General features: G+C 41.0%; 1 protein-coding gene across 1 annotated transcript; it reads left to right on the top strand.

The window, feature by feature from the left end:
- The first annotated feature begins 92 nt into the window (after positions 1–92).
- LOC143283849 (tudor domain-containing protein 3-like) lies at positions 93–20,098 on the top strand. Its single transcript, XM_076590225.1, has 12 exons — positions 93–133; positions 2,911–2,992; positions 4,302–4,373; positions 5,684–5,844; positions 8,009–8,150; positions 8,730–8,832; positions 9,210–9,611; positions 10,212–10,328; positions 10,752–11,491; positions 13,441–13,506; positions 15,490–15,618; positions 17,761–20,098. The coding sequence occupies exons 1-12, from the start codon at positions 102–104 to the stop codon at positions 18,025–18,027; spliced, it is 2,313 nt and encodes a 770-aa protein (XP_076446340.1). The 5' UTR covers positions 93–101; the 3' UTR covers positions 18,028–20,098.
- Positions 20,099–22,090: the final 1,992 nt, after the last annotated feature.

Raw genomic sequence — 22,090 nt, 5'->3', positions numbered from 1 at the left:
TGATTAATTGATCTATGAAAACAAACTTCATTCATAGATAGTTGCTGCGGTTCTTGTATTTTATAGACCAATGACAATTGGTGTAACACATTCTTGGAAAGATGGCAGGCGATGAATTGGCGAGACGAGGATGGTAGGTTTTAGTCAATGTGTCTAACTTGTTGATCATGATGTCCACTGATATGATTGCACACTTACGCGCGGTTTTGTACATTGTGCACAATCATATTGTTGAACATAGCTTTTTCCCCAAGGTCTATGCACACATCACACTTGCATCTTAGACACATGCTTTCCTCTCCAACTCAGAAAACTGACCTTGCTAAGTGTAGACACGTACTCAACTGTTTTTATATCTTTGAAGACATCTCTTGTTAACTGGAAAATAAACTGTTGGAAAGCAAGGTAAACACCTCCTCCTATTTTACTGTCAAATCTTTCCCCAATCAGCAAGCTAGGATTTGCCTGTTCACACAGGACTATAACTATTAGAACAATAGAAGAATGTAACAATAAACAATACTACTACTACTACCACTACTGCTACTACTAGATATTTGTATTGCATGTTGATGTTTAACCTCTGTATGTCTGTGCCACATTAACACCCACACTGTATAAATCACACACTGGCACACTAGCATGTGCATGCACAGACACTGTTAGTGTTACACATGCATGCATACGTGTATGCGCGCGCACGCAAGCAAGGAAACGCGCACACACACATGTGACAAAACATTTAATGGACTGGAATTTAGAAACATGTTTGAACCTTCCCATTACCCTTAACCCCCCGCCCCCTTCCCCCCACGTCCCCCCTACCCACCACCCCCTACCCCCCTCACCCCCATTTTTGTGAAGTGCAGACTGGTGATCTATCATCCGCACATTTTCATGAGCCTGTCATCTGCTGTTTAGTGAGAGCAACTGAGCAACACACATGGCCTAGAGGTAACGCGTCCACCTAGGAAGCGAGAGAATCTGAACGCGCTGGTTCGAATCACGGCTCAGCCGCCGATATTTTCTCCCCCTCCACTAGACCTGGAGTGGTGGTCTGGACGCTAGTCATTCTGATGAGACGATAAACCGAGGACCCGTGTGCAGCATGCACTTAGCGCACGTAAAAGAACCCATGGCAACAAAAGTGTTGTTCCTGGCAAAATAATGTAGAAAAATCCACTTCGATAGGAAAAACAAATAAAACTTCACGCAGGGGGAAAAAAAAAAGGGTGGCGCTGTAGTGTAGTGACACGCTCTCCCAGGGGAGAGCAGCCAGAATTTCACACAGAGAAATCTGTTGTGATAAAAAGAAATACAAATATATATCCAAACAATTTTTTGCACCAATAAATGCTGTGACAAGAGAAAATAAAAGTAGTTCACTGGTTGGAATAGGTGTGTGTAGTGTGCATATGTAGATATGTATGTCTGTGTATGCATGTGCATATATGGATGTATGTGCACATCGTTATGTGTTTGTGTGTATTGTATTTTCAGACGAAACGTTGGCCAGTTTCACTCTTAGTGTCTGTCTGTTATTATGCTTTTTGCCACAACAGATTGCTCTGAGAAACTCAGGCTGCTCTACCCAGGAAGAGTGTGTTCCCACAGTACAGCACCACCTGAAATTTACTTTTTATTTTTCTCTGTCTGTAAGTGTCTTTGTTTACAAGGAAAGTGGACTTTTTTAAAACAGAATTTTGCCAGGGACAACCCTCGTTGTTTCCATGGGTTCTTTTATGTGCACTAAGTGGTTGCTGCATGCAGGTCCTCCTCAATGTATTGTCTCATTTGAATGACTAGCGTCCAGACCATCACTCAAGGTCCAGTGAAAGGGGACAAAATTCTGGCGAGTATAAGATTTGATCCCATGCTCTTAGTCTTATGTAGATGATATTACTCAGCGGATGCAAGTATAGTATATAGTATAAATTTATTACAACTTCCTCTTCCTATCTCTTCCCCCTCAGACTTCCATCAAAATCAACATCAACAACAACAAAAAACACACAACAAGAGAGGCAAGGCCTTCAAGACTCACTTGTGATACACTTTAAAAAAAAAAAAAAATCTATCCATTAAAATGTGTTCTGTATTTGTTATTATAAAGCTTCGGGTTAAAAAAAAAACAAAAAAAAAAACAAGAGAGGCAAGGCCTTCAAGACTCACTTGTGATACACTTAAAATCAAAAAAAAAATCAAAAAAAAATCCAAGCTTTTTATGTATTGAGTATAATTTCAGAATGTAATGTTTAAGATGAGAAAGATCAGTTTAAAGCAAATTAAGTCCCCTAGCATTAATTACAGAGTAATTTCCCTTTTTACTATCTGCACCAAAACGTTTGCAAAATAAATAAAACTTCCATGCTTAGCAAAAGAAGTTCCTGTTTGAACAAAAAATGATAATAATGACTGTTCTTGTTGTTTTGTCAGAATATCAGATCAAAGTGCCAAGTTTAGAGAATTAAAAAAATATGAACATAACAGTAAATTCAGTTTGCATATAATTTGGCTTCTTTTTTTAATTTTTTTGTGCCCATCCCAGAGGAGCAATATTGTTTTAAACAAGATGATTGGAAAGAACTGAATTTTTCCTATTTTTATGCCAAATTTGGTGTCAACTGATAAAGTATTTGCAGAGAAAATGGCAATGTTAAAGTTTACCACAGACACACACATACACGCACAAATATACACACACATACACGCACACACACATGCACACACACACACACACACACACACACATACACGCACACACACACACACACACACACACACACACAGACAACCAAACACCGGGTTAAAACATAGACTCACTTTGTTTACACAAGTGAGTAAAAAAAACCATGCTCGGTTATTAACAGTTTGTTTTGAAATAAAAGAGAACTGTTGGTTTTGTTGCAGGCACCTGACATCAGAAGGACAAGAGCAGTGCACAGATAATGGCAATAAATCTGCTGATGCCATTGTCAAAAATGCTCTGAATGTATGTATAGCTGAATATGTTTTTATATTTTTAAAAAAACCCAGTATGATTATTATCCTTTCACTGCCAAACTTGCATTTATGCAGCAGCTAGGTTGAGGACCCATGTCAGTGAAGGGTGACCAGATTATGGGTCAGTTATCCAGGGATCGCGCTAGACTTTTTCAAAACGCGTGCAGCTTACGCAAAGTCGGCAAAAAAACGCGTAAGTTAGAGTCAGAATTGCGTCAGACCTATGACACTAAATCAAAGGTTTACTCACCTATTTTCGCCGCTCACGTCGGCGCTGAAATTCACCACAAACCCTGACAATCAGTTCGTTGCACTGGCTCAATGCTGCCGAACCTTCCATTGCAAGTTGCGCATACTCTGTTAATTGGCTGTAGCTGTTAAGAGTCACGTAGGCATCTCGCAGTGCTCCGCATGCACAGACACTTTGTTTTGTACCATCTGATTCAGTATCGCAAACCTAGCTGCCAAGTCAGTCCTAAAGATGCATTGATACGGCTTGGAGTAAAAGTTGTTTTGCGTAAGTGTTACGCGTGAGCGCTGTGAAAATGCGTCAGCGAAAATCAAAATGCGTCAAATACGCGAAAAACATGCGTTAACGCGATCCCTGGTTATCCATGAACCTACTGGTGTACTGCTCTTTATGTTTGGTGGTAGGACAGGTAATATTTTCTACACATCACAAGGGGAATCCCCAGCTATTCTTAGACACCATAATTTCTGTGTTTATAGCACAAGGGAATTTTGCACTCTAAAATTAAATTAACTGGCGGTGAAAGGGTTAACTTCTTATTGCTGTAGATTTTAACAATAAATGAATAAGTAAATTATAAATAACATGACTTTTTTTGTTTCTTTTTTTATCTTGACAGAACTTTATTTTCCTCAAAAGTTCACATCTCCATTAGGTTGTGTTGCAGATTTTTTAGGTGGGTTTTATTTTACTATGCATAGGAAGGCTATTCCAGTCTTTTTGAGCTGCTAGCAAACTTGTGATAGTGTCTGTATCTATGAAGTTGATGTCTGTATGTAGGAAACAAAGTTTGTCTCAACACTTTTATAGAATGCATAACATAAATTTAGATTCAGTTTGCAGTTTCAAGGATGTGTCAAAGTATGCACACTGATCCAAGAATAACCGTCAGAGTTTGGTTCCTTTCGATTTTTTGAATGCAGCTTTCATAAGATTGTGTATTTCATTGGCCTCTTTAGAACATTTAGATAATATATAGTGAATATTTTTTGGTGTATTTTTGTTGATGACTATGAGTTGCTCAGCTCTCCTCATGTGTTTTCTTCAGTTGGATTTAAGAGACATTGGTGAGAAATGGCTTCCAACAGGCCTCAATGCTGGGAGAGCAAAAGTGGACTATGTAAGTAGCCTCTCTCTCTGTCTCTCTCCTTCTGTCTCAGTGTCTGTCTCTCTGTCTTTCTCTCTTTCTCATTCTCCCTTTCTCTCTCTCTGTTATAACTTTATGCAATTAGTTTTAAGATATCATGGTCATTAATATTTCAGTCTGCAGTCCTAATGAATATGGCTACTACGGATAGCATGGCAATAACTAACCAGCTGACTTTACATTCTTTAATGTCTTCATTTGTTTATTTTATTTTATTTGAATTTATTTTATTTTATGTTTGTTTTATTTCCAGTCTCTTACCAGGATCATTTCAGGGCTAAAAAAAAACGTTTGCATGCAAATGTGTGAAATCTAATAAATCGCCCTGTGAATGTCAGATTTTTATTATTATTTTTTTTATTTTTTTTTTTTTCCATTCCCAGTTCATATCTGATTGTAAAACATAATAATCAGCATTTTTAAATCTGTGTGGTATGAACACAGAATTATCATTATGCAATGAAAAAATATCTCCACTAGATTTTCCTTTAATCATGAATACTCTGCCATGCTTCTTATGAATGATGAGATGCTATAAACAAAGAAATAGTGAACATCCCAGAAATGGACAAAAATGAAAAACTTAGAAAATGGGACATTTGAAATCAGAATGTTCCTTAAAATTTTGCTTTGATCATTAATACATTGCTATGTTTCTTATCAATGATAGCATGTGAAAAGCAAAAAAAAAAAATGTAATCATTCTATAAACAGAAATATTGAAAATGCAAAGTGAGACATCTGAAATTGTATTGCAGCCACTATTAGTTCTCTGATTTGTTCCCAGTTATAGCAGACAGTAAACAGTCAATGATGCCTTCCCATCCGGCAAACTCAGCATCATGATCTGGAAAGTACTCACTGTGTGACTCAGGATAGAATAGTTAAGGCTGGAATGGGTTGTCATAGTGGGTTTTGTTTGTTTGTTTTTATTTCTTTAAAAAAGAAAGAACAACAACAGTTCTGGGTTCTTGGAATTTACCTGTCTAATGATCTCTCAGAAATCTAAAATGTAAGATTCTTGAAAAATGTTGCTGTTAAGAGACTGAACTTTGTGTGAACTCCTTCCAGGTTTAATGAAATAATTCTGCTTCCTGTTGACATTGTTGTGTACTGGATCTTGTCATGAATTTTGGCCACTATATTGATAACCATGATCTACAGTTTCCCTGCTGTATCAGAGCTATGCATGCCTATCAATGACTGGTGTGTAAGCATGTTGATTTGACTCTGTACAGGACTGAGCACGGTAGAAATAGTGATGATTATTTTGGAACCACCAGGTGGTGGGCCCGGCGGTCCTACAGATCCTGAAGCTACGGAACCTGTCTGCCCCCAAAGACAATGAGGAGTCACAGGCAGCACCACGCCTGTGGAAAATTACCCTCACGGACGGTCACGCCAACATGGTCGCCATCTGCCTAGAACCTCTCAGGAATCTCAAGTGAGGATGAAAAAGAAAAACGAATAGCACACATCATGTGTCAGACACACACACACACACACACACACACACACACACACACATATATATATATATATATATGTGTGTGTGTGTTTGTGTGTGTGTGTATATATATATATGTTTTTTGTTGTTGTTTTTTCTTAAATAATTGATTTACATGTATTTGAAAGAAACATCACACCATATTGATATAGGGTCATACTGCAGTGCGTGTTTGGAGTGTTGTTTTTATTTGCTAAAAACACCCTTGTCATTTTTTTACCTATTTGAATTTTGACTAAATTAGTCCATGTGTAACGATGTCAGTGTTCTTGATTAGTACTACTGTACAGTGACATAACCCACATCTTACATGTTCTTCATTTGGATTATGAATATTATTATTTACAATTCTTCAAATAATAATGCTACTTTTTAATATTGCACAATCTGTGTGTCTTTTGAAAGTAATCCTATTTTTGCAAGGGTGAAAAGAAAAAGATTAAGGACTAGAACATACCACAGGCTTGCATACCCCAGAAAACAGATTATGACTGCCTACAATAAGGGGTATAAATCAAACAGACATGCAGTTATAAATGTTATATGTTTGTGTATATGTGTGTGTGCACACATGTGCATGACCGAAGCTTGATTGAATGACTAAACGAATGATGAGTGCCCAGAGGCAGCTCTCAGTGGGCTCTAGCCAAGTAGGCAGCCTATAGTGCAAATGACTGTTTGAAAGGCGCTTAGAGCTTGGTCTTAGACTGAGGATAGGCGCAATATAAGTATCTATATCATATCATATCATAAACAAATATCATGTGAATTTCTCTTTGGAGACAATAGACTTGACATGACTGTATTCATTGATTACTGATCTCTGGCACTTAGAGCTTGGTCTTAGACTGAGGATAGGCGCAATATAAGTATCTATATCATATCATATCATAAACAAATATCATGTGAATTTCTCTTTGGAGACAGTAGACTTGACATGACTGTATTCATTGATTACTGATCTCTGAAAAAAACACAACACAGCACCAATACTAGCATAAAGACTGACCCTTGAATTAAATGTTTGATTATCCAGTAATAATAAATGGTGTTTGCTCTGCACCCCAATCACACTGGAAACCATGTACACACATGCTCACACAAGGAAATGATGGTCGATGGTCTCCTCTCAGAAACAGTATTAGGAAAATAAGTTACCAAACTTCATGTAATCACAGCCATAGGTCATGAATGTTTATCAGTCCATAATGCTGGAGAGGATCACAACAAAGACTGATTAGGAGTGATGATACTGAAAATTGTAACCATGACAAAGGCTGATTAGTAATAATGCTCAACAAAGACTGATTAATAATGATGATAATGATGACTGTAATCATGACACAGGCTGATTAGTAATAATGGTATTGATAATAATCATGACAAGGGCTGATTAGTTGTAATGATATTGATGACAATGATAACATTGATAAATAGGAAACTGAAACGGAAAGCCCTGGTTGTTTTACATAAGCAGTATAGACGGGAGTAACGTATCAAACATCAGCATTATATTCACTGTCTTTTTTTTTTCTTTTTTTTTTTGTCCTTGGAGTTGCGATGGCAGAGTTGGTAAGACACTTCTGATCTAGTGTTCACCGGTGATCAGGGTTTGAGGCCTCGTATAGGCAGGGTCTGGTGTCCTTGGGAAAGGCACTTTGCTCCAATTTTTCCCACTCCACCCAGGTGTGAATGGATACCTGACCGGTAGAGCCAGGTTAAAACAGCGGAGGGAGAGGATTGTGCCTGGCTTTCCTATCACCAGCTCCAGACACTCTGGATAGGGATTCACTACCTTGGTGGCCATGAAAGGCAATGGAACTGTTAGCTTTTAACCCATTCAGCCCTAAGGAGTTTACAGTCTTGGCAGGTTCCTCTGCCACATTGATGCAGAAAAACAGAGAAAACATGAAAATTGACTGGGTTTCCCTTCAGATTGACACTAGGCAACACAGCCAGAAATACTGTAGAAGTTAGTTCCCATTGTGGTTTGTGCATGCATGCATATGCAGGAGGAACCCATACACCATTTTAATGATACAGCTTTTGATGCCAGGGCACTATGAGCTAACATTTTTTCTTTAACGTTTTCCTTGTGCAGCGTGCTGACGCCTCCTGGAAGCAAACTGCTGCTAGAGGGTACTGTGGACGTGGAGAGCTCCTACCTGCTTCTGACCAACAAGAACGCTCGTCTGCTGGGCGGCCGTGTCCCCAGTCTGGTGGAGTCCTGGGAACTGAAGCGAGTACGTGAATCAGAGGGCAAAGAAAACACACTTGTTGGAAGGATTTGTTGTTACATATGTTCGCTCACACACACACATGCGCAGGCACACAAGCATGCACACGTCACTGGCATCACTGGAATATAACTTTGCAAAAATAATTGATATGTCATGGTTAGAAAAAAATGGAGATGTTTCAGTTCTTGCAGGGAAAAATTTGGAGATGTGGTTTAAACTTCGTACTTTCCAGTTACTGTGTAAACACTTGATGCGTCCTGCAAGTGTGCCATCAAACATGAAAAATGGAACATTACATCAGTTCTTTTATGCAGTGTGATAGCTTCTCCTTGATCAGAAAGCTTTTATGTTATTTTGTTAATTAATTAAAGGAGTCTTAATGGTACCAGGACAATGATTAGCACATAATATGTAAAAGAACACACAGCAAGAAGATTGTCCCAGGCACAATTTTGTAGTAAAATACACTGTAATATACATGTATATGTGTGTGTGCATGTGTGTGTGTGTTTGTAATGTGGGAAGGAATCCCCACAACTGATGAGCTCTTTTGCACAACTGACTGTTGGTCTCTGTTCCCAGAAACTGGCCCAGCAGTCACGGCTAGGAATCCAGTCAGAGGGTGGTCCACCACCATTTGTGCCTTTTGGGAAGAAGATTGCCACAGTGGAGGCACCACGCAGAGGTGGGTTGGCAGTGTGTCCGAATGCTGGCGATTTGTTTCTCTTACCTCACTGAGCCCTGTGCTTGAGCATTGCTCTGGCATCAAAATTCATCTCATATCTTTTAAATCAAATATAGGATATTCCTTTTCAAGCAGTTAGAACATAATTAAGTCACTCCATTTCATGCCTGTATTTTGTGGATCCACTTGTCTCTCTCTTCCACGTGTTTGTGGGTTCATGTTTGTATGGATGAATGTATGTGTTCCAGTATATATTGTGTGACTGATGTTATTGTACAGTGCTTTGATAGGTTCAAAAGCACTACAAAAAATTTCTTCTTCTTCTTCTTCTGCTCTATTTCTTCTTTTTCTTCAGACTGGCAGTGTATGTGTTGCAGACAACTTCAAGTCGCTGGCTGCCAGCAAACAGACCAAGGAGGAGGACGACAGTGAGTTCCTGCAGCAGCGACAGGCCACCATTGCGGAAGCGCTGACCGTCAAGGCCAAGACGTTTGGTGGTGGCCAGAAACCATTTGTCAATGACCGTGACGTGGCCCACATTGTGGAGATGGGCTTCTCCCCTGACCAGGCCTCCAACGCCCTTCGTCAGTGTGGGGGCAACGTCAGCGAAGCCATCGGAAGTCTGCTGGGCGGCAGAGACAGGGACGGCTTTGGGTATGGGAGAGGAGGAAGAGGAGGTGGGATGGGTGGAGGTCGAGGAGGAGGAGGAGGATACCAGCGAGACAGGGGAGACTACCGCCAGGAGGAAGACAGGGATGACTCACGGCGAGGGGGCAGAGGTAATGCCTCACTGGGTGTGACATGGTTTTTCAACAGATTGAAGTTAGACTTTAAGGCTTAAAAATGATAGATATGTTCAGAAATGGGCACCATATGCAATGCTTAGTATGAAACTGAGCTTTATATCCTTGCTAAATCAATATGTTCACAAATATTCATTGTTCTGCCTACATTGTTTTGATGTTAAATTGTCAATATTCAGAGCAATGGTATGTTTTTACTTTCTTAAATTTAAATCATATTTGTATCTGTGAATGTTTGTCTTAATGAAGAAAAGAGTGAAAAAAAAGAGTGAGACTTAAAATGAGGTAGAAATAACTAAAGGGTTCGTAACACAGTTAACTTGCATGTACTTCCCTTCTGGGAAAGCTGAATAGTTATGAACTTTCATATTCTGTGTAGGTTGTCCACTTAGATTTTCCATCTGTAACTGTTCTTCATTAAATTCCATGTTACTTCTTTTTGTTTGTCCTGCTCTTTTTTTCCTCTACTATTCTATTCCTGTTGATTGTATATTTTTGTGCAAAACAAAGTAAAAAGGGGTCGAGCCTGGATTTCACTTTGACAGTGCTTGTGTTGTTCAGGTGGAGGGCGCGGAGGGGGCAGACGGGGGAGGGGGGACAGGGGTGGGGATGAGGAGGAACCCATGTCCAGTCGACCCAGTGGCCCAGCAACACTGTTTGACTTTTTAGAGAACAAGATTCCGTCCAAATCAGGTAAGGCGTGTGCTGACTATCTGACTTTTTAGAGAAAAAAAATTCTGCCCAAATCAGGTAAGGTGTGTGCTTTTTGGCTTTTTAGAGAATGCTTGTATAAATGTATGTTGTTTTTGGTATAGATGATCATAGTGTGTGTGTGTGTGTATGTGTGTGTGCGTGCATCTTCATGTAAATGTGTATGTGCAAGTTTGAGACAGCATGTGTGTGTGCAATTGATGAGACAGTGGTTGTGTGTTAATCAATAATTATGCAGTATTCTCAAAGCTTGATTTTTTCTGTAATGTTTTTAACTGTAATTATGTTTGCTATAGTGTTCATGATTCATACATTTTAAAGAAATATGAATACCGGCGATGACATCTCATTCCTGAAGCATCACTGACTGAAAACTTAACTCCCCAAAGCGAATTGCTGTTTCAGAAACCCATCAAGCCAGCAACAGTCAGAAGTTCTCTTCTTCATCTGTGTCAAACCCAAAGTCTTCATCCTCCAACCAGACAGTGAACCAGAGACCCCAGACTGCCTCCAATGGCAGTTACACCCCTCGTGGGCTGTCCGTGTCTGTGGCTCACCCACCGCCCCCTCAGCACCCCGCCCCCTCTTACAGGTCTGGGGGGTCCAGTTACAGAGAAAGCCCCAACTCCTCCCGCTCCTCTGACTCCAACCACAACAACCAAAGCTCAGACTCTGGCTACCGGTCCTCCGACCACAGCGGAGGGGGCGGAAGAGACTCGAGAGGAGGAGGAGGAGGGGGGAACTATCACAACGATGACTTCAACCCTGGTCGACGCCAACAGAACCTCCCCCCGCGGCTGGCCAACAAAATGGGTCGCGATGGCGGTGGTTTCCAAGGTGCTGTGCCTTCGCGTCCGGTCAGCTCGCGGGGGGGTCCGGACCACAGCCACGATAACAGGACTCGATACGGTGGTGGGGGTGACACAGACCACCCCAACGCAGATCACACCAATCGCAGAGTTCTGCGAGAGCATTACCCTGACAACAGGGGCAGTAACTATGCAGGGGGGCGCAGTGACGCACAACAGTCGTTCAGTCATCCGAGGCAGATGGATCCGGCGGGCTACAGCCAGGCTGGGGTGGGTCAGAGGTCATACCCTGACAAGCAGAGACAGTACCAGCAACAGGGTCCCCGTAGGCAAGACGTGAGTGGTGTTCTGTGGGTCTGAAGGCTGGGATAGGGGTTGGTATGGATTAGCTCAGCATCTGAATGAATCAGAGTGGTAGAAGAGGAAACCAGCTGGCCAGTATTGTCTCGAGAGAAACCTGTTTACTCTTTGGATGTTTCTGTCTTTTCTTTATATCATGTATGTATTACTGTTGTTTGATGATTATATAAATGTTTTGAGGATGTTTTTTTATCTTGAATTATCTGGTGAGAAATTGCATAGAATTTACGTGGAATGCTACGGGTATGTCTTTGCCTTGGGGATGTAAGTTGGACTAACTTGGAGATGTAACTTGGACTAGGTATTGGTATTGGGGGAGTGAAAAACGGACCAGCAAGCATTGCGTGAATGGCATAGTTATCCTATGCTGAGGTAAGGCTGTCACATGACACTTGACCAGACAGTGTTATGTGTTGCTGTACGTTTCTGTCCATACAGAAAAGATAGTGTTGTGTGTTCTTTTCCATACAGAACCACACAGTGTTGTGTGTTGCTGTATGTTTCTGTCCATCCAGAAAAGATATTGTTGTGGGTTCTTTTCCATACAGAACTGCACAGTGTTGTGTGTTGCTGTATGTTTCTGTCCATACAGGACCAGACAGTGTTGTGTGTTGCTGTATGTTTCTGTCCATACAGGACCAGACAGTGTTGTGTGTTGCTGTATGTTTCTGTCCATACAGGACCAGACAGTGTTGTGTGTTACTGTATGTTTCTGTCCAGACAGGACCAGACAGTGTTGTGTGTTGCTGTATGTTTCTGTCCAGACAGAACCAGACAGTGTTGTGTGTTGGTGTGTGTTTCTGTCCATACAGGACCAGACAGTGTTGTGTGTTGCTGTGTGTTTCTGTCCATAAAGGACCAGACAGTGTTGTGTGTTGCTGTATTTCTGTCCATACAGAACCAAACAGTGTTGTGTGTTGCTGTGTGTTTCTGTCCAGACAGGACCAGACAGTGTTGTGTGTTGCTGTGTGTTTCTGTCCATAAAGGACCAGACAGTGTTGTGTGTTGCTGTATTTCTGTCCATACAGAACCAAACAGTGTTGTGTGTTGCTGTGTGTTTCTGTCCAGACAGCCAATGTTGTGTGTTGCTGTGTGTTTCTGTCCAGACAGCCAGTGTTGTGTGTTGCTGTGTGTTTCTGTCCAGACAGCCAGTGTTGTGTGTTGCTGTGTGTTCCTTTCTATACAGAACTAGACAGTGTTGTGTGTTGCTGTGTGTTCCTTTCCATACAGAACTAGACAGTGTCGTGTGTTGCTGTGTGTTCCTTTCTATACAGAACTAGACAGTGTTGTGTGATGCTGTGTGTTCCTTTCTGTACAGAACTAGACAGTGTTGTGTGTTGCTGTTTGTTCCTTTCTGTACAGAACTAGACAGTGTCGTGTGTTGCTGTGTGTTCCTTTCTATACAGAACTAGACAGTGTTGTGTGTTGCTATGTGTTCCTTTCTATACAGAACTAGACAGTGTTGTGTGTTGCTGTGTGTTCCTTTCTATACAGAACTAGACAGTGTTGTGTGATGCTGTGTGTTCCTTTCTATACAGAACTAGACAGTGTTGTGTGTTGCTGTTTGTTCCTTTCTATACAGAACTAGACAGTGTTGTGTGTTACTGTGTGTTCCTTTCTATACAGAACTAGACAGTGTTGTGTGATGCTGTGTGTTCCTTTCTATACAGAACTAGACAGTGTTGTGTGATGCTGTGTGTTCCTTTCTATACAGAACTAGACAGTGTTGTGTGTTGCTGTTTGTTCCTTTCTGTACAGAACTAGACAGTGTTGTGTGTTGCTGTGTGTTCCTTTCTATACAGAACTAGACAGTGTTGTGTGATGCTGTGTGTTCCTTTCTACACAGAACTAGACAGTGTTGTGTGTTGCTGTGTGTTCCTTTCTGTACAGAACTAGACAGTGTTGTGTGTTGCTGTGTGTTTCAGGGCCCTCCCAGACCTGTGTGGCGAAGAGGACAGACAGTGCTGGCCAAATACTGGGAGGATGACCAGGTTTCTCTCATTTTGTTTTTCTGTCAAATATTCTAGATCCACTCTGAATATGACTTTTTTTTCTTTCATATTCCTTTACTCCCTAAAATTCTAGATCCACTGTAGATATGACCATTTTTTTCTCCCATGTTCTTTTACTCCCCAAAATTCAAGTTCCGCTCCTGAATGTGACAATTTTTTCTCTCATGTTCCTTTACTCCCAGAATTCTAGTTCTGCTCTAAATATGACAATCTTTCTATCATGATCCTTTTACTAAAAATTAAAACTCCACTCTGGATATGACTATTTTCCACTCAAGCTCTTTTACTCCTAGAAATTTTACTTCCAAGTTTCACTCTAAGTCTGATGTTAAGGTAATAAGCATGTGCATAAAAGTTCATAAAGACATCTCCAGTAGTTCCTTGATGGAGTCTCCCGTCGGACCGACGGATGAGTAGGCAGACAGGCTTATCTGTCGGTCATATGGGAGAAGAGGCCGATTCTGGATGTGCAGCACTTCCCATAGGTGTTGCAAGGGAAAATGTCTCCAGAAGTTGAGCCCTGCTTCCTTCACTCACGCTTCTCCTTAATGGCTGGCATTCTCTTGTTTTCAAATGTCTTTATGCCATTAGAGCACAGCATACTCCAGCGAGAGCGATCAAGGGCATCAATTTCCCAGGAAGCCATGTCTATGTCACAGGCTTTGAGGTTTGTCTTCAAGGTGTCCTTGCAGCGCTTGCAGGGTCTTCCAAGTTCACGGTGGCCTTTCTTCAGCTGGCCTGAGAAATGGAACAAAAAAGACGCAGTGGTCCACCTTGATAAACAAAAGACACTGCAGAAAGAAGCTGTGATCAACTTCTTTTTTTTTCCAAAAAATTGTTTTTTAGATTAGATTGACAGCATGCATCTCAAGGCATTACATTCACAGACTGTTTCAAGCCAAGTATTTGGGACTGCACAGCCCAAAGTTGTGAGGGGCAGGGGCCATACATGTTTATTTATTTATATCTCATGAAACTGGTAAACATTGAAAGCATTATCAAGCAGGCAAACATAAATTCCATTTTGTTCTGAAAAGAAAATGCATTGTGTTGGTTTCTATTCATAAGCATTTTTGTGTTCTCCTGACATTTAGAGCCTGTCACATACAATGACTGATCTTTAGAAAAATGATGATTTATAGGTGTATTTTTGACACTATTTACTACCAGTTGTACTTATACAACTGTAATTTCTGATGGATGCTCTTATACTACTGTGTATGTGTGTGTGTGTGTGTGTGTGTGAGGGGTAGTAATCCATATCTGCATGTGCAATTTATGTCTGTATGTAGATTTTAAACAAGTCTATGCTCTGTAATTTTGGTATTTCATACCAGTTTCACTTTAGTCATTTATAGGTGCTATTTGTCTTTGCAGGTGGTGTGATGCACCTTTCACTCTCTCTCGCTCTCTCTCTTTTTCCCCCAAGATGTGTAGATATGTTTGTATCCATGAATTTGCATGTGTATTGTTCAGTGTATATTTTCGTGTTTTTTGGCATGTTTTCTTTTAGAACTTCACCAGATTTAAAGTGACCCATGTTTAATTCAAGCAGTAACTTCAGTTGATAACATAATGCACAAGAATGTGTGTGTTTCTGGGGGGAGGGGGGAATCACAAGAACATGTGTGTGCATGCATGTGGGGTAGCAAGTGTGCTATATGTTTGTGCATAGGTATGGCAGAACACAAGACACATGTAGGTATGTCTTATGCTTGAATTTTGTGTTTTTTAACTTGTTGCAAGGAAAATTTTCTTATTTTTGTAGACTTATTTTTTGTGGTCTGAAGTCTTAAGTTGTTGACAGATCTGTTGATGTTTTTAACCTGTTACAAGGAATTTGTTCTTATTTTTGTGCGGACATAATGAAGTCTGAAGTTGTTGACAGCTGTTGTTGACAGATCTGTCGATGTTGACAGTTATACAGTGTGGTGGTGGTTATAGAAGTGTTGATATTGACAGTTATACCGTGCGGTGGTGGAAGCTGTGGCAGAGAATGGAGCAACGGCGGTGGTGACCTTTCTGGACTATGGAAATCAAGAGGAAGTGCTGTGTTCCGACATCCACCCCTTCCCACCCACACAGAACTGGGTAGGTATTATTCTGACATCCACCCCTTCCCACTGGCACAGAACTGGGTAGTATTATTCTGACATCCATGTTCCCACACCTCCACTCACACTGACTCAGACACCCCCTTGGTCATGACGTTTATTATCCCTTTCCCTACCACCCCTCTCCCCGCCAACACATGTACTTGGTAGATTCCCTTCATGAACCAAAACCTGCTTCCTACCGACCAAACCACCAAAATAGTTTGATGATATTCTCTGAATCCACCCCAGTTCTCCCCTCCAGAACAACCCAGGGTTTCCTTTCACAACCACCCCCTTCCACCAACCTCATCTCTTCACAAACCGTCTCGTGATCTATTCCATGAATCCACCCCTTTCCCTTCTCACAAAAGTCTTGTGATTCTTCCTGACCACCCCCCTTTCCCACCCACAAAAACTGGTGATCTCCTCTGACATCCACCCATTTCCTCCCTCACAAACAGGTTTGTATTATTCTGAACCACCCCCGCCCTTTCCAAACCAACTTACTACCATAAACGGGTTTTCCTTCTGACATCCATCCCCCCCAACTTCCCCACCCATCACAACAATCTGGTGAATTCTCTCGAACCACCCCATGTTCCACCTCACAAAACTGGTTTTATCTTCATGAATCACCCTTCCTACCCTCATAACAGAATCAGTGTAGTTCCTCTGTACACTCAGCTATCCCCCATAACAACAACTAGGCGTTAGGTATTTCTTCTGAAAACAACCCCTACCAACACCCACAGGTAGGGCCCCTGCATTCCACCCCTTCTCCCTGGCAACTGGGTATGATTGGCCTCCCCCTTCCCTTCCTCCCCACCAACATGGATCTGAAGGATCTTATCCCTGACAACCTGACTCGCCCACTTTCTCACACTGCACAAAACTGTCGTAAGATGAGGGTGATGATCTGGTCTGTATTGTTTTAGGTTTATTTAAGTTGGTTAGTGTTGGTGTTTATGTTGGTTCTGGGTCTTGTCAAGTTATGAAAAAAGATTTTTTTTTTTTTAGTGACAGCACTGCAATCATGTTTAAAAGTTCAAATCTGTTTTCTTAACTAGCCCAGCCAGTCTCAATGGACCCATTTCTGGGCTACAGCTTGGTAAGTAAAAGAAATAGACCACATGCGTCCTGTAAAGACCAGTGGAACAGAACTCTGGCAATGGGTCTGTGGAGAAAGAGAAATGAGGGACACCAGATACACGCAGAATCAGAAGCAACATGTGCTGGGACACACACATACCCAGCTTGCACGTGACTGGAAAACGGTCCATGAACCAGCCCGCGTTCGCCCGTTCATGAACCATTCTCAGTGATATCCCTTCCATGAACCAATCCCAGTGCTCTCCTTTCCCTGAACCAACCCCAGTGTTCATTCTTGGTGATCTCCCTTCCATGAACCAACACCAGTGCTCTCCTTACCATGAACCAAATCCAGTGTTCTTTCTTTCATGAACCAATTTTGATGATCATTCTTCATGAATCAACCCCAGTTCTCTCCCTTCCATGAACCACCCCCAGTGTTCTTCCTTTCACAAACCAGTCTCTGTGATCTCCCTTCCATGAACCAACCTCAGTGTTCTTCCTTTCACAAACCAGTCTCTGTGATCTCCCTTCCATGAACCACCCCCAGTGTTCTTCCTTTCACAAACCAGTCTCTGTGATCTCCCTTCCATGAACCACCCCCAGTGTTCTTCCTTTCACAAACCAATCTTGGTGATCTCCCTTCCATGAACCACCCCCAGTGTTCTTCCTTTCACAAACCAGTCTCTGTGATCTCCCTTCCATGAACCACCCCCAGTGTTCTTCCTTTCACAAACCAATCTTGGTCTCACTTCCATGAACCACCCCCAGTGTTTTTCCTTTCATGAACCATCCCCAGTGTTCTCCCCTCCATGAACCTTCCCCAGTGTTCTTCCTTTCACGAACCAATCTCAGTGATCTCAGTGAACCAGCCCCAGTGTTCTCCCTTGCATGAACCAACCTGAGTGTTCTCCCTTGCATGAACCAACTGTTCTCCCTTGCATGAACTAATCCCAGTGTTCTCCCTTTCACTCAGTGAATTCCCTTCCATGAACCAACCCCAGTGATCTCCTTCCGATGTGCCAATGTCAGTGTTCTTTCTGTACAGAACAACAGTTACCCCCCACCACCACCACCACCTCAGGGAGCCCCGCTGATGTCCACCCCGGGGTTCTTCCCTGGCTATGGGCCTGGGCCTGGCATGATGGCCCCTCCGCCCTTCCCGGGGCAGGAAGGGTTCGGGTCTGGCCCCATCCCCAACATGGAGTTTCGAAGGGGAGGGTCGGGTCCTGCGCATCGGCGCCAAGAGCAACCTGAGCGTCGCCGGCCCACGCAGAACTTCTACACACCACCTAGTCGTAAGAAGGAGGGATGATGACTACTGGCTCTAGATTTGTTTGGTTGGGTTTTTTTTGGTTGTTATGTTGTTGGTTGTTATGTTTTGTGTTTTTGTGGTCCTGTGTTCAAAAGGTATCAGCGAAAAAGGAAAAAAGATCTTTTTTTTCTTTTTTTTTAAAGTTGAGAGCTGATTGAAGTTCATTTTGTGGTTTAAAAAATAGTTGATGGCTGTTTCCTTGAACTTTTATCCTCTTTGTGTATTGCAGTCTTTTGTCAATGGTGAGAATCGCTTATAGATTTTCAAAAACAGGAGTCAATGAATCAATCAGGCAGACAATACATCAGACACCTGTCTGATATTGGTGAACATGTACCGTCCAATGTTTGTACCAGGTACTGGCATGGCTGAGTGTGTGTGTGTGTCTTGTGGAGAGAGAAACTTTTTTTTTTTTCACCTGTTAGACCAGTTAACACTTGACCAGGTGACTTGTACTGGTGTTTAGTTGTTTTCGTTTTTAAGGAGTGAACTTGATAACCCCTGGACACCAATTCAGATCTTTTTTGGAGAATCAGTTGTCCTTGAATAGATCCTTGGAAATAATTCTGCAAGAAGACCACTGTCTTTTCACTGGTTAAAAACAAAAAACAAAACAAACAAAAACCTCTCAAAGTCACGGAAAGTCCTTCATTTTGCTGCCTATAAAACGGAAGAAATATCAGTGCATTGAAATTCAAACCAGTTCTGTAGATAGCATTTTCTGATAATAGTAATGTAAGTATGGGCTCTTTTGGGCTGTTTCATAATTGCCATGCAATATTGTTGTGGAATGTGTACAGAAACAAGATTTGGAAATCTCCTATAGGTGTGTGTATGTGTGTGTGTGTGTATGTCTGGACACATGCTGATAAATATGTGTGTTTACTTTTATTATGGATTATGGGATTGAAAACTTCATCCATAAAATAAGTGTCTTTGTTATTTTATGACCACAACTGGCTATTTATTTCTGTATTTATTTATGTTCTTGTTTATTTATCTGGAGATAGAGAATCTCAGAGAATTGATGAACTAATATTGCACAAGAACAACAGACTGCTTGTCTTGATTGTAGTTTTCTCAAGCCATTACACCAAATTTTTACCATATGTATTGTGTTCAACAGTTTTTACTTTTCATTGGTTTTTATGTAGATTTGAACGTTTAATTTTACACCATTTCCATGCATTTCCACAGTTCAGATCCTGTAAGAGATTGCATGCACAACCAACACTTCATGTTAGTGTCTTCCTGAGGTTTAGACATGTGGCATATGCTTGCTTTGGAGAAGCATACATATTGTTACTCATTACTTGAAGAAAAGAGTTATGATATTTGTGGTTGCTTTTTCGGCTGCTTTATGTTGAAGGGTGTTCATACCCGAACTTGTGAGAGTAAGGCATCTACAGAAGTATGAGAAGTGCGTGTTAGATCTGTTTCTGCAGATTGACACACACACACTAACAGATACATGTGTATGTGCACACACACACACACACACACACACACACACACACACACAAGCATACCACACCTTCACCTCATAATTGGTAATTCCTTCACATACACACTTTCTGGAGGACATGTGAGAAAAAATGAAGTACTGACAGTAACTGATCTGAAGATGCTGAATGGTGTGACAGTAAACTGGAGTATGCATCAGGGAAACAAAGGCTGCTGCAGGCTAATCGTACTGTTTTTGTTATTCAAACTCAAAACCAAACTACTGCAAAGAAAACAAAAAAACTTACCAGTTTGCTGAAAATTTTTCCCTTTTATATCCTCTGTATTCTGTGTAGTAGTGAAACCTTATTGCCCTCTTACCAATCTACCTGTCTATGTATATTTATTTTTATTCATTTGTGTTTCATTTCTTATTATTATCCCTTTTTTTTCATTTTTCACACACTTCTTCTGATCTGTATTTACTTCATTGTCCATCTTTGCTTCTTTTTCTGATTAATACTCATAACTTCTCTTAGGTCTTGCCTTTCTCCCCACTGTCATTTCCAGTTAACACTGTCCCTGAAGATAGTTTTTATCAAAAGTGAGTCTTGTTATACATCCTTCAGTTTTTTGTTGTTGTTTGTTTGTTGTTGTTTTTTGTTTTTTGTTTTGTTTTTTTCATTTGCAGTCTACCATCTTCTCTGCAGCCAGTGTATGTGTATGTATCTATCTCTGTCTCTGTTTGTCCCCAGTCTATCTTTTAATATCTGAGGAGGATGGTGGCAGAATGGTTAGGACGCTCATCTGCCAATACAGTGTCCGTGAAGGTGTGAGTTTGATTTCTGCTCTCACCCTTTCTCATAAGTTTGACTTGAGAATCAAACTATCTCATCATTTGGATGAGACGATATACCAAGGTCCCATGTGCACCATGCACTTGACGAACTGAAAAAGAACCCATGGCAACAAAAGGGTTGTCCTCTGGCAGAATTCTGCAGAAGAAATCTACTCTTATAATTAAGATATATATGGATAGATAGACAGATAAATATATATGCACTCAAGGCCTGACTAGCGTGTGGGGTTACACTGCTGTCAGGCATTTGCATGGCAGATGTGTTGTAGCTTATATAGATTTGTCTGAACATGATGACACCGTCTTGAGAAACAGAAACTAAAACCACAAAGTGTATGTCCTGTGTATTTATCTGTATTCCTGTCTCCTATCGACCTATCATGTCTACATCCTGTCTGCTTGTATGTATCTCAGTATGTCTCTGGCTGTTCGGTCCTATTCCTTCCCCTTCCCTCAGTTCACTTACTGTGTACGCATGTGTTTCCCTTTGATCACTTTTGTGTGTATCTCCATTGGTTGCTGTGTGTGCCCCTGGTGTAGTACCATGTACAGTACACACCAGCCTTTCACTGAGTCACATTTTCATATAATATCTCCGTTAGATCTGTGTGTGATTGTCTGTCTTTCTTCTCTATATCTGTGTGTGATTGTCTGTCTTTCTTTTCTGTCTTACCTTGCTTGTTGATATGTTCTCCTTATTAACTCGTGAACTGATTTTGCTTCTGTCACTTGTTGATGGAATATCTCCGTGTGTGCACAATCTCTTTTCATTTGTGTTCCACTCCAGTTTTTTGTTGTTTTTTTTCATTTCATCGCCATGCACCACTTGATTGTGTTTGTTTTTTGAGGGGTCAGTTCATTATTTTTTAGTTGCTTGGTAGTCTGTGATATGTTATTTGTCATTGGTTGATTTGTTTGAAGGTTTAACATTGTACCTTGGTAACCAGACATGCCTGTTTCGTTTATGGGGTGTGACATTGTACCGTGATAATCAAATGCACCTGTTGCATTTTGAGTTGTTACATTTAATTTTGGTAAGCAAATGCCTGTTGCATTGGAGTGAATGCTCCAAATACTGAAATGAAGCATGTAAAAAAAAAAATTTAAAAAAAACAAACTTTTCTTTTTAATAATTTTCTGTGAGTCTGTATCATTTTGATTCAATGCACACTTCAGTTAAAATTGAAAAATCAAAAATCATGCAGGTTGAATGGTGTCCTAAGTTTGGTTGTTGATTGTACACTTGATATGTTTATAGGGCAGAATCAGAATTTAATGGTGCTGCAATGCATTTGTTGTTTGTTTAGTTGTTGTGTTAGCAGATAGTGCGTTTGTAGAACTTAAGTCTCGTGTGCTCATTTGTCTCAGTATATATAACTTGTCAGCAAACAGTTCTCATTTGATAAACAGATCTGTTCTGGTATTGAAATGACTGTTTTTTTTGTTTTTTTTCTTTTTGAGGGGCAGGGGGAGGGGACACTGAGATGACAAAATGTCTCTTGGTGGTTCCGTCCTCCCTCTCCCTACAGAAGGAATGTGAAGATGGTCATTTGATAGATGAATCCTGTACATTGAGGTCGTTTGAAAGAGGAACCCTTTATTTGAGGTCGTTTGAGAGAGGGACCCTGAATGTTGAGGTCATTATTGACTCACTTGTGTAAACAAAGTGAGTCTATGTTATAATCCAGTGTTCGGTTGTCTGTGTGTGCGTGTGTGTGTGTGTTTGTCTGTCTGTATCAGTGTATGTATGTCTGTGTGTCC

The sequence above is a fragment of the Babylonia areolata genome, chromosome 7, assembly GCF_041734735.1.
Source record: "Babylonia areolata isolate BAREFJ2019XMU chromosome 7, ASM4173473v1, whole genome shotgun sequence".
NCBI lineage: Eukaryota > Metazoa > Mollusca > Gastropoda > Neogastropoda > Buccinidae > Babylonia > Babylonia areolata.
Note: the sequence above shows the minus strand (reverse complement) of the source record. Positions and strands in the feature narration are given on the sequence as shown.